This window comes from Oreochromis aureus, linkage group 6 (genome assembly GCF_013358895.1).
Source record: "Oreochromis aureus strain Israel breed Guangdong linkage group 6, ZZ_aureus, whole genome shotgun sequence".
In the NCBI taxonomy this organism is placed as follows: Eukaryota; Metazoa; Chordata; class Actinopteri; order Cichliformes; family Cichlidae; genus Oreochromis; species Oreochromis aureus.
Genome location: NC_052947.1, coordinates 35,538,919 through 35,552,355, shown reverse-complemented (window position 1 = coordinate 35,552,355; position 13,437 = coordinate 35,538,919). Strand labels below are relative to the sequence as shown.

The window sequence follows — 13,437 nt, the reverse complement described above, 5'->3', positions numbered from 1 at the left end:
TTGCCCAACTAATTCAGCAGGCAAACATGGTGTTACACGTGATTTGATAGGCCAATGTGCAAGTGGGGGTGAAAAGTCAGCAGGCACAGCGAGAGTGTCTCCTGGAAGTGTTTGTATATTGTTGTACTCTGTTGTGAACATGGAAGTACAGCTCAAATCCAGCTCAAAATTCCCAGAGCTGTTCAATCACAGCGTGAAGGCGGTGTGGTGATGATATTTCTAACAGCATACAATAGACTACTGGCTTTAACAACAAACCAAGTCCATACAGATTTTTATTTGTTTATTTTTTATTCTCTGTCATTTCCTTCCCTGTCACCATCACAAGGAAAGAATGAAATCTGAAATCTCCTAAACCAAATTGCAGTTTTTATCAGTAAATTTAACCAAACTACAGTAAATATCTGATGAAGTGAGAGTGGAAAACTGATCCCAATTAAGTGTAAATATCATTGTTCTCGTGTGAGATCTGACCAATGTCAGTGTCTTACAAAAAATAAACCAAATAATAATAATAACCAAAAATGAAAGTCATACTTACTGTATTTGCAGCCAATATATTTTGACTTCCAACCATCAAATTTTGAAATGTCTTCTACTAGAAAAGCCGATCTAAGAAGTGACCTTCTAGCAAATGGATGAGGCAACAGCACAGGTCAAACTAAAGCTGACAGCCTTTTTTTATTCAACATATTGAATTAGAATACAGTCAGTGTCAGATCATTAACATGGTGCAGCTACAGGTTTTTAATCTTCTGGTGTCCAACAAAAGTTTAAGGCAGTTAAAAAGTGAAGGGTGAAAATGTGCCGTTGGACAGGGAAACAGACACACAACTGGAATTAATGTTGTCTTTTCATATGAAATAAAATGTGTGACGTGTACAGCACTCGCTCCATCTGTCACATCTATTTGAAATTTCATCCATATTTTCAAGACTTCTATCAATATTTCTCAAACTATTCCTTTTCCTCTGACACGCCTTGTGATTGTGGAATAGAAAGACAGACAAGGAGAGAATACACAAGCATGTGAGAAAAAAAACACAATGAGAGAAACCAAGAGCAGAACACACATTTTTCAAAATAAGACACTGCATTAGAGTTACAACGTTACTTGGGAGGTGGATTGTGGAAATGAAACACAGTGCTCTGAAGTGGAACACGAAAGAGACAGAAAGAGAAATGGTGCGTTAAAGACAAAAGGTGGGGAGAACAAAATCCTCTTCCTATTACAGTAAAGGTTGATGTAGAGAAAAAAGAAATGACGTTCCGCTTTTGTACCACTGTTATAAATGTTCATACAATTTTCATATCAGCGATGCCGGAGAGGAGAGCAGGCCTCATTGGAGCAGCAACATGGGAGAAAAACAGTCACAGTTAAAACCTTAAACTCTTTCATCAGCAGTGCAGTCAGTCAAAACTGAAACAGGGACTGCAAATCATCTATAATTTTCATCACCTTTGTGTTTTTTACATTGTACAATTTTCTGGAACAACTGTCCGCAGGCACTGTCTTCATCATCTTGACAGAAACTGCTCGACTTTGAGGTGTAAAGTTTCTTCGATGAAGGTGGGGAAACACGCAGCCAAACGTTAAGCAACTGGTTTGATTCCATGTTCATTTGAAGTTCATCACCGGTTGGTTATGTGTCAGATTCAATCATTAGGAGCAGATCACAGCCAGACATTGTAATGCTTCTCAAAGTTGCAGTCACAGGAAACCTAGAAATCTCCATATCTACAGGGAGAAAAACACACAAAGTAAAGCAAGTGTAGATAAAGATATACCCGAATCCTACAAATCACCCAGTGCGTGAATGCTGTGCTGTGCATGAACTATTCTTTGTGTGTGTGTGTGTGTGTGTGTGTGTGTGTGTGTGTGTGTGTGTGTGTGTGTGTGTGTGTGTGTGTGTGTGTGTGTGTGTGCGCGTATGGGTTCTTACTATCTTGGTGAAGACCAAAATCTGAAATTTACTATACTGGTGGGGACCAACAGCCCTCGTGGGAACCAAAATTCAGGTCCCCACGGGGTTGAAGGCATTTTTCACACTCAAAATGTGGTTTTAGTGTCAGGGTTACAGTTGGGTTATGGTTAGGTTTAGGGTAAGGGTTAGTCATTCATTTTTGATGGTTAGGGTTAGGGTAGGCAGCTAGGGAAAGCATTATGTCAATGGGATGTCCCCACAAGGATAACAAACCAGATGTATGTGTGTGTGCATGTGTGTGTGCATGTGTGTGTGTGATAGAAAAAGGCATGTCACACAAATAAAAAAAGCTCTGTTTTTGCAGAGGGATGGGACATTTCTGATATGTAAAGAAAACTGACAGTTTCTTTTATTTTTAGACTTTTAAATATGAGCCCATGCCAGGCTGAAACATGTGTTGCTCTGTATGTTAATGTGTATTTCACAGTGTGTATGACTCACTCTGTCTCATCAGCAGTGGGCGTGTTATAGCTCTGGAACAGTGGCTGCATGAAGAGTCCCAGAGTTCCCACCACACACACCAAGATGAAGATCCACAGGAACAGACGGTCTATCACCATTGCTACGTACTTCCAGTCTTCTATTATCTAGAACCACATCAACAGATCCAGACCATTGCGGTTAAGGTTTGTATGTTTGGGTCAAACAAAAATTAGCTCGTTAAATCTACCTTTTTACGGTTCAGTGTTTGTAACACCTAAACATTGTAAGGCAGGAATGTCAAACTCATTTTACATTAAGGTCACATACAGACCACCATAAGCCAGTGAAACTCCCTTTTCTGTCAGTGTAAACTTTTAATCCCTGCAATATCTCAATACAGGAAAAAGAAGTGTGATTTCAACTACACAACAAAGAAATGCAGTTCTCTTTCATGAAAGAGAACTGACAGAAGCTGCTCTTTAATTGTAAAAAATAAATGTAAAATGACAGAAGACGTTCTGGTAGCTCATGACACAGACTGTCCTGTAATTATAAAGCAGAATGTTTTTGTTAATTCCCTATCTTATTTTATTATTATTATTTTACCATTGAAAAGGTGACAGAGCGTTTGTATCAGTGGCTCCCAGACTCTGGAACTCGCTCCCTTTGAGTTTGAGATCTGTGGACTCAGTCATGTCTTTTAAAAAGCAGTTAAAAACCTTTCTGTTTAAACTCGCTTTTGGTTAATTTTGTTTTGTTTTGGATTTTAATGTCTGTTTTCTGCCTCTGTAAAGCACTTTGTGATTTTTATCTTGAAAGGTGCTATATAAATAAAATTTTACTTACTTACTTACTTACACAATGTGAAAAACAAACTTTTCTATAGTAGCTAGTTGAAAAAAATGAACTTTTCTGTCATTTATTTGTCTATTACTTCATTACTTTGGTGTATTATGAATGGCTGTGGGGTGGTTTTTATTAGTAGGACTGTAAAATAAAGGGAAATAAAATCTATGCTCTCCTTCACATCACTATACATCTAGTGGGCCGGGTTGGAGTCTTTGACTGGCCGATTCCGGGCCCCGGGCCTTATGTTTGACACCCCTGGTGTTATGGGTTAGCAGACAGTCAACTGTATGTCATTCAGAAAGAGTACATTTACAGATGCAAAGCATGTTTGTATATTTATTATATCTGAGAGCTGAGGTTTATGATTTGTGCTTTCAGTCAGCGTGTGTTTTACACAAAAGCTTTCTGATGACATTAGAAATGTTTATAGTAAAATAGATAGCTGACAGATTCCAATTGTATGACAGGAGAACAAAAGCAAACACTGAACACTGAGATATGGCTCGTGTCATATTTGATTTTGCCCTGGTAATCTTCTCTTTCCACCTTGCCTGACATCATGCATCTCCATAATCTGTTTTTGTATGACTTTCCTTTCCTCTTTCTGTCTCTGCAAGAATATATTTTATCTTCTATTCCTTTCAATATTTTGGTGTCCCCCTATATCCCCTATTCATCATCACTTATCTATTTTTGTCTTACCCCTTCATCGTCGTCTTCTGTCTTCATGTGTTCAGCTATGTATCTCACTCCATCCACTGCCTCCTCCAGATCTGCATCTAACTGATTGGCCAAAGGCCTCTGGAAGTCTGAAAAGCCTCCGCCACCATCCGGGATGTCACCAGCCGTCCAGCAACACCTGTGTGCCAAATCCTCATTCACGTAGAAAGCGTCGGCGTCGGTTCTGATCCCACCGAGTCTGATGTTTGAGTACTGCTTTTTGTTTGTGCTGCCTTGGGTGTTATTTTTACAGACAATACTCCGGCTGGCGTACTTCCGGCGCAGTTTATCACGAACATTGGAAGAGCCTGGGCGCCTCATGAGAAGGAAGGTAGGTAGACGGACTAAGAAGAGCCGCTTGACCCAGTCAGGCATGTAGTGAGTGGACGGTGAGCGATGGTGCACGTTGAGGACGCAGACGGTGCTTACAATCGAGAATGTGACCAGCACCATGGTGAACATTAAGTATTTACCTTTAACAGAATGAGATACGGAGAAATGATCAGATGTTGTCATTTACCAACACTACTTCTGCCTTTAATCATAGTGCATTCAGTCTTCAGTCATGTGTTATTCAATAATCAAATAATAGCTGGGTCTCAAATAACAACCAGCAGCATCTCTAACACGTTTTTAATAAAGACTGTGTTAAACGTCTAACTGGAAGGTGTTAATATGCAATACTAAGCAATTTTAAATTAAAAATGATGAAAGAAATATATTAGAAATTAAAATGGTTTATAGCTGGAAAAAAAGTACATCAAATATAATTTAGGAAAAAGAGAAAATAGAATAATAAAACCAATTTAAAAATAGTAAGGTTTGACCAGTCCAATTTGAAAACAAATAAAGTAAAATAATGTAATGCTAAGTAAAAAACTAAAATTTTAAAATGGTTCTAAAAGTAGATATTATTTAAAACAAAGAGTGGTGATAGCTTTCACTTTCATTTGCACCAAAGCAGGTGAAATACATTTGCATGACACTGGGGTGTGCTTCCCAGATTGTGTTATACTATTATAATTAAGGGTTTCCTTCATTTTTTTGAGTGGCGCAGTACTCTGCTAGAATGAAGTATATTTCATTACTTTCAGTTGTTCGGTTTCCCTTATACTGTTCCATTAGTGTTCCTACTGGAATCTCCAAAAGCAGTATATTAATGTTAAGTGTAGGTACACGTATAACACTAGTAATTTAATGGTTTGAACTTAAACATTTATTATCCGGTGAGTCTTTGTGCTCACCAGAGTGAAACTGTCCATAATCTGAGCAGCTGCCTCTTCAGGCAACTATAATATTTTACACCGTTTTTTTAATTTCCTTGTGTTGACTTTGTGCTGAGGTTGTAAACAGCATAATAAAAAATTAAGTGGAGGGCAAGCAGAAAAAGGACTGACCTGTCATGAAACACATTTACAAATCACATATGAAAAATGAAATGTGAAGACCCATCATTTATATAAGCCTATTTCGAATACGGTGTAGCTCTTTCAGTTGTAAATAAATGGCCTTAATCCATAATTGAAAAACTACTTTTTTTTTCTTGTTTTATGTTTTCTTACACACATCACTAAACAATTATATTTATATAAAGTGTCTGTACACATAGTAAAAACCAAAATATTCATTGCCCTAGGCTACAAACTGCAAATAGACAAATATGGATATGACTAACCTATGAGTGGCACTGCTAGAGAGGTAGGTGGCACTATCTTTGATATGAGCAGCAGGAACACAGTGAGTGCCAGCAGCACTGAGATGCAAAGCGTCATTTTCTCCCCACAGTCTGACGGCAGGTAGAACACCAGGATAGCTAGTGATGTGATCAGCACACAGGGGATAATCAGATTGATGGTATAGAAAAGAGGCTTCCTCTTGATCACAAAATCATAGGTGATGTCCAGATAGGTTATGTCGTTGGGGTCCTCATTTTTGCGTGCTGGAAGCGAGACGATGTCCCACTCTCCACTTGGGGTAAAGTCGTCACGGCTGGCGAAATCACTGGTGAGGATAAGATCTACTTCTGTGTGGTCGTAGGTCCAAGAGCGGAACTTGAGAGTGCAGTTCTGCTGGTCGAAGGGGAAGTTCTGCACCTCGATGGCACAGGCTGACTTGTAGATTGCTGGAGGGAGCCAGAAGATGTCCCCAGTGTTTGAGACCACAGCATTGCAATAGAAGGAAACCTCGTACACGCCATCAGCACTACAGGAGGTTTGGAAATAAAGGATTAAAGAGCATTAAGCACATCAAATATAGAGGAAAGCAAAATTAGAGTCTGACCAATACAGGATTTTTTAAACCAATACTAATACTAATATTTTAAAGTCCAATAAATGGGACAACATTTATTTGTATTTTCCAGCATTTGTTATGTGTAGTTAATTAGGAGTGCCAAATAACTATAAAATGTCAACTTTTGTAATATGGTTGTGGGGTGTTTCTTCGGTCTCTTCTTTACCTGTTTAATTTCCATTAATTTACTATTAAACTGACATTTATTGATACTTATTTACAAAAAAAAGCAAATGTGGGCCAAGACAGTAAATTGGTTGGGCTCAAATTATTAAATGTTGTTTACCACATGGTAGAAGAGTTCAATGATAGCACAGGTCATGCTATTATTGTCATCAGCACTGGAATTATTCACATAACACTATCCTACTAGCAATCATAACTAAATTGTGAAAAATTGCTAATTGCCAACTTCCCATACCGGGAGTCGAACCCGGGCCGCCTGGGTGAAAACCAGGAATCCTAGCCACTAGACCATATGGGAATGTTAATGTGAAACACTAAAAATAAAGAGAAACTGGGTTTGTGGAAATTGTTAATTACACAGCTCCCACTGAAATACATTTCCATTTTAGTCACAACGTGTAAAACATGAGTGGTAATGATCGAAAACCTCATAATATTGAGAACAGTTTAATAAAATAATGGTTTAATCCACTCATACAAGGCCGCCACAGGAATTAGTTTTCCTGCTTTAAATTGATTTTTCATAGTAAAAAAAAATGTCCAAATCACATAAATTTAACTCAGAAAAGCAGCCAAGTCTCTCTCGGTTGGGATCAAATTTGCATACTTACTTGTTATAGAGCACTATATCAGGAAGCCAGATAAGTTTGGAGGGTATTCGCAATTTTTTGATGCCTTCGTATTTCTCAGGATCCCATCTCAACCTGTAGTCGTTCCATTCCTGCAGAGGAGCCTTTGTTATTGTAACCATAACTATGACCAAAAGACCTAAATACTGACCAAAGAAGGTACTGTATAAGAACTGGGCAGCAGAGAAAAGACTGTAGGTACCTGAAACAGCCACAGGTTGGTCGTCATTATCTGTTCTCTCTCATTCTGAAAGCAAAGATCAGTCAGCTGTTAAAACTACATAATACTTTCCATAATGCTATTTTTGTTTTGAGTAAAGGTCAAAGCAATAAATCAATACACACCTTTAAAGAGTGGATGAAATAACACTAACATTTTGGAGCAAAAATATGTATTTTTAAAGCCTGTTTTACAAATGCCTGAAAGGAAGGACTTACTCTGATACTATAAGGTCAGCCTGTTTACTGTCTTGTATAGAGATGAATGGAAAGGTTAGAATTAAAGTTGTCTGAGACGAGTGGTGTTTTAAACCCTCTGGTGAGGCGCACGCAGCCATGGAGGCTAACATGATCGTTAGTGAATATGATGAAAATAATGGCTTTAAAACCACATTCTGCAACACTTCAGTGGCTTTGGCGATGGAGCAGAAAGTAGTGCATTAAGTAATGTGAATAAGAAGCTTTTAGAAGCCCATGTCACGAGGTGAAAACCTTAAGTAAAGCTTAGTTGCAGTGACTTATAATAATAGTTCTGTGAAACAGAACAACAGGTCATCAAAAATTCTAAAAACTTAAATAATCCAGAGATGAATTATTCAGGTCACTTATTAACATAGTACATTTTACAATCCAACCATAAAGAAATATATCCAAATGGTAAAACAAATAGTTTGGAGAAGAGAAGCACAAAACATCACTTGTCGAGCACAGGGCTAACTCAAAGAGACAGATAAATTGATTCAGACCTTCACAATTACAGACAATTTAAAGTTGTCACTTCTATTCTACAACCTAGAAGCCTCTGAACTGCGACAGTGTCATGAATTATTATTAAGTTATTATTATTACATTATAATGTAAAATTAATCCAGCTCTTTTCTTTAATATTTATGTGGCCATTTTCCTTCTTAAAGGAGACTAACGGACCATTAAAGCACCACTTAATGGTTACATAGTCACCACGTAATAATTATAAAAACTTCTGTAATGCAATTAAAGGCACAGTTCGGTGTTTAAACAAAAACCTGAACATTCCTAAAAGACCAAAGAGGAGAGCAACAAAGGACTGCACATCCATACAGGTGCTCTAGCTGATTTCAAGACATAAATAGTTTAGAATAATCCTTTTTTGTGACATGTGTATATAAAAGGATGCATGACGGCTGATTTCGGGTTCAGAGTCCTGGTACTGTGTATATACAGACTCATATTCATGGCTTCTTGAGGCACATAAATAGAACAGATGCTTTATTAGCCTTTATGTCTTTAGGAAACACCTGTGTAAATGATCCCCTGTGAAAAGCCCTGCTGAAGCGATATGTGGGAACATATGATGTCACAAACCTCTACAAACTAATAAAGATTGTGCCGTAATCAAGCTGCTACCTCCGTAGCAGGGATATAAAGGCAATGGTGAAATGCAGACTCCACAATTCAAATAATCCAGAAGTGAGTCAATTCCCATGTTAACACTTCACTTGAATCACATCAAATACGAGTTGCCTGTAATGGGTTTTGGTTGCGTCAAACTAAATCGTCACAAGTCCAATTTTTCATTTGTTTCAGGTAACGGTGTTTGAGCCCAGTAGACTCTGATGCATGATAATCTGGATGTAGTTTGTGTGTACTCACCACACTGATGAGCTGAGACAAAGACACCTGTATGGAGACGGTGACCTGCTGGCTCTTATTGACAGCAGGTCTGATTAGTTTATTGTAGTGCTCTGGACCTAAAAGGTAGTTTACCAGGCGCTCCTCTGCATTCTCTGCCCAGCTGCCTGCAGAGAAAATACAGAATATTGAAAGAAGTCCAATTAATCAAACTGCTTTAAACATAAAATGAATCTGTTTAAAATATGTAATATTACAGACATGGTTAGGTGGAACTCCACTGCCTGAAAAGGCAATAACTAATGTCATTCATAAATGCCATGTGTTTCCCCTGTGGCGATTCACAGCCACTGGTAGGTGTGTAGTGTATCTTTGTATCCTGCGTGTGCGAGTGTCTGTTTCTGAAAACAATGTCTGTTAACAAAGTAAATTTACCAGAGGGCATTACAGCTGAATCACGTGTTCTTGGTTAAGTGTGAGCATGTGTACATCTTGCAGTCTGACACTTTACTGCAGGGTTTTAGAGCACAGAAACACACAGGGCTCCAGTCAAGCATCCCGGTGAGACAGCCCCTGAAGCTTTATGTTTCCTGAGCCCTAAATTATTGGTTATATAAAAGTAATCGTATGAATAAATCAGAAGCAAAATGCTCCAGTTGCCATTATATCCACATTGTCAAACAAACTGACAACAGCGCAGTGAGGATTGGTTATCTGGACCGCTTCCCTCCCTGTGGCACACGAGTTGTCTGTTTTTGCAAGATTGCATGCAGTGAAGACTGTGTGAGCATGGATGTTCTTTTTTTTTAGCAGCACCCTGCTGTTTCAAGTTTTCATGTCAGAGTGAACATCAGTGGTTTCAGCTGAAGAGAGGCAAGTGAGTCTCTTAGAACTAAATGAGAAATCTTTAGCTCTCAGTTTATTTTAACTTCAGAGGATAAATGGTCTGCCATCAAGTAAGAACCTCAAGTATCTCTTTATGTAAGAGGCAAGTTATTTGTTAAAATGAAAGCTAAACCACTTAATCACATTTATATTTCTTCTGAAGTGGCCACAGCAGAGTTCAATACTCTGTGTTAAATGTATGAACGTACGTAGAAATGTTTAGATTACGCCCAGCAAATTAGGCTGTCATTAAAGTAGCTATATGAGAACAAATGCTGTATTTAAATATAAATCAAGTGGATACCAAATTATGCATTTTAACAGAAGATTTGAATAGACGTTTAATAGGAAAAAAGCAGTAAATGTAATAATATTGCAGTGCTGCTCTGGTATTATTTAACAACTTGTTGTCAAAAGTTACCACATGTTAATCTCAACAATAAATATGGAGCTTTAACAAAAGGTCACTTAGCTCCAGTTTGCATAAAGAAAAGGGAAAACAAAGGAAATCGTCTATCAAAAGATACCAAAATGCAGCAGCACTCCTGAAGCTCATTTTGCTTAATCTGTTTTACAAGGTATTCCCTGACTGTTTTACGGATATTTTAAAAATGGAAAACTCCTACTCTTTGAACCTCTGGCAAGCGATAAAGCTCAATTTTGAGATTTTTATTGCAGGATTGCAATGAAATACCTCTCTGTAAGTACTGGAGATGTTATGCATCATCATCCACTTTATGGTGCTGGCATTTTGATTTCATGCATCTAACAAGAAGTAGAGAATTTCTTGCCGTGGCAAACTGAGAGCATTCATAATCGACCACTGAAACCAGCTGGAATATCCAACTTGTTACAGATGCTTCTGTTTTGATTTAACCATGTTCCCGACATCTGTTGTAGTTACTATCATTTGGGAATGGGAGCCATTGAGGTAGGATGACTTATTGTAAATCCTAAACTGACAATTCAGCACACATTAGTGGAATGCTAGTGTTGTATGGGCAAAATGGGTTTCCCTATAAAAAAAACGTATGTCTGCTAAAACTGTAACAGAGTATGAGCATTTGTTTCGAAACAGGTGCTAATCATTTTTAGTAATTTAGATTCACTGAATTCAATTAGTTGAGGAACTCACAAGCACTCTCTGGCCAAATTGCAGCCAATTTCAGCATAATGACATAAGTAGGAAGTGAAAAGGCTCTCCATGGATGGGGTCTCACCAGGATCATTAACTTCCTGGAGTCTCTGACAGGATTTAGTGGGCAACATCCTTTTTTTATGCATGCATGATCAATTGTTGGGGTAATAAGAGTGAGATAATAGCTGCTGCACTAGTATTTACTGTGATACTGTACTTGTGCAACATTGCTATTCAAACTAAAGCAACAGAGATATTCTCTGTTTCAAGATGTTTTACTTTCCTGTCAAAACATGGCAGTTCAAGAGGGTGATATTAGACGTAAGTGACTAAAGCCTCAAACATATTATGGAGCAATAAACTCTTTTCAGTTTCCTTTTGAAAAACTATTTCAAACATCTAGTCTGCTACAAGTGGGACTGACTCATGACTTTAGCCTTGCGATTATGCCAGCGTTAGAGTTTTCACATTCACAAGTATGGAAGGGTTTACTTCAAGGGGGTAGCAGTGACTTAAATTTAATCACTCAAGACTAACCCCCCCTTGTTGATACCTTTTATATTAAGAACAGTTTAGCTTCCAGTAATCTGCAGTGATGAGACTCATTAAGATTAAAACACTGACGCTGTGATGGAAGACTGGTGCCACATATCATTGCATAGTACAAGACTAAGTTAAATCTTTAGGCCTTCAGAGAAATGCAACCACTCACAACAACATGATGGAAGACACAGAGAAGTGCGATGCCGCTTCTCGATGTTTTACAGCCTTTAAATCATTTAAAGCTCAATTCCAGGGTCTCATGCCTTCTCTTGATGGATGCTGCAGACTAATCCTTGACTATGTTACCTGCCACAGCTGATCTTTGTCAGAATTTGTAAGAGAAAATCTACAGATTGATGGTTCAGCCTTTTGGTTGTCTTCATTCTTTTTGGAAAAATTACTGTATTGTAAGTCTAGCTTAAACGCTAAAGCGTAACCTACAAGCTTAACCAGTTTTACGTGTATACAAGGCACCACTCTCTGAAATAAAAGCTAAAATCAAGGCCAGGTAAGTAAGAGGACGCTTTTCTTTTAGGGCAGTGAGACATCTACATTTTGCCTAAAAAACAGGAGATGGTGCTTTCTTGGTGGTAGATAAAACAGGGCTCTTATTCAATTATTCAAGGGCACATCTGCTTTTACTTATGGGTATTTTAAGAGTATGAACACCACCCACACTTTCTCAGGAAGTTCTTGCAGAGTGCTGTTGTGGTTGCTACAGATTCCTGTACTGAGAAACACAAATACACATCAAATACACCTCTTCTTGTGAAACACAGAGGTCCTGTAAACAGCATGAGTCCGGTTTTATAGAATCCAAATATAGAAAAGACAGATAATATAAGATAATTGTAACTGTGTCTTTCCAGGGAATATGATCTGTTGATTATAGATACAGTATATGAACAATATAAGTAGAAAACCCAATACTTTGGGTTGCAGGTACTACTCAGTGCACTTGTTCAAGTCATTAATATTCTCCCTTTAAGAGTGGGGTAGCAGTTTGAGGAAGAGTTTAAATCATACAAATACATACAAATTAGAGAAATGACATTAGTCGAGTCTGATCTGGATTATTTGGGCATTTTTTATTAAATGAAGAAGAACAAAATTCTGTCAGGTAAAGAATGGTTTGAAATATTATTTTAATATTTGCAAAGACTGTGGACTTTCAAATACTGACTTTGGTAATATATAAAAGTCTAAAGGCTTTGAATACATTACTATAAAGTGAAATAATAACATGTATTTGATTAAGCTGAAGTGAAATACAGAAATATGAAGTTTAGTTCTTCAGGATTAGCTTCGGGATTTTCTTTTATGAATCCCTCTGAATAAAAATTAAAAAATGTAGATAACTCTCACAACTACCAAAATGTTTCATTTATTATAGGTAAGTAGTGGTATTGCACTAATTACATGATTATAAATAGAGAAGTATCGACTAGAAAAGCATCCCTTCCTTTAATTTGTCTTTCAAAAGATTTTCCACACTTTGAAGCACAATCATTTGGATTGTACCCCTGAGATTGATTTACAGTTAATATAAGATTCTCTTGTGGCACCATTAATGTTATCCTTTGCTACAGGACACCTGAAGCTTCAATCAGGTCAGTTATCTCCTCTGCAGTTCAATAAGCCTATTTTCAGGCCATAATCACTACCTAAGGGGGTATAGTACGTGTGTGCGTGCGTGTGTGTGTGTGTGTGTGTGTGTGTGTGTGTGTGTGTGTGTGAGAGAGAGAGAGAGAGAGAGAGAGAGAGAGAGAGAAGTAAAAGAGAGAGAGAGAGATCAACACCATAGACTTGGACATCTGTTCTTAGCACTAAACTTCTCAGAGAAAATGTTTCCATATTCATACCAGTTTGGGATATTTAAAAGATAAGAACTTACTTGTTAGAGAGAGAATGAGGAGCACAAGAGCAGTGCTGGTAGTCATCTCCTTTCCGCTTCACT

The 13,437-nt window shown here is 37.8% G+C and overlaps 1 protein-coding gene and 1 non-coding gene across 2 annotated transcripts; both read right to left on the bottom strand.

The window, feature by feature from the left end:
• Nucleotides 1–727: 727 nt before the first annotated feature.
• LOC116328584 (neuronal acetylcholine receptor subunit beta-2-like) lies at nucleotides 728–13,424 on the bottom strand. Its single transcript, XM_031750402.2, has 9 exons — nucleotides 13,375–13,424; nucleotides 12,157–12,210; nucleotides 8,936–9,081; nucleotides 7,287–7,331; nucleotides 7,067–7,176; nucleotides 5,653–6,179; nucleotides 3,960–4,450; nucleotides 2,427–2,572; nucleotides 728–1,738 (listed from the first exon to the last, which is right to left on the bottom strand). Exons 1-9 carry the CDS (start codon nucleotides 13,418–13,420, stop codon nucleotides 1,723–1,725), a joined length of 1,581 nt encoding a protein of 526 aa, XP_031606262.2. The 5' UTR covers nucleotides 13,421–13,424; the 3' UTR covers nucleotides 728–1,722.
• On the bottom strand, nucleotides 6,682–6,753 carry trnae-uuc. The gene has a single exon. It is a non-coding gene; the product is annotated as a tRNA-Glu (tRNA).
• Nucleotides 13,425–13,437: the final 13 nt, after the last annotated feature.

Bases quoted from the DNA above. Each gene is read 5' to 3' on its own strand.
- LOC116328584 (XM_031750402.2), bottom strand. From the start codon at position 13,420: ATGACTACCAGCACTGCTCTTGTGCTCCTCATTCTCTCTCTAACAA. The intron at 7,177-7,286 runs GTACCTACAGTC...GCTCCTCTGCAG, and splicing joins CCAACCTGTGGCTGTTTCAG to GAATGGAACGACTACAGGTT. The intron at 4,451-5,652 runs GTTAGTCATATC...ATTCTGTTAAAG, and splicing joins TCTAGCAGTGCCACTCATAG to GTAAATACTTAATGTTCACC.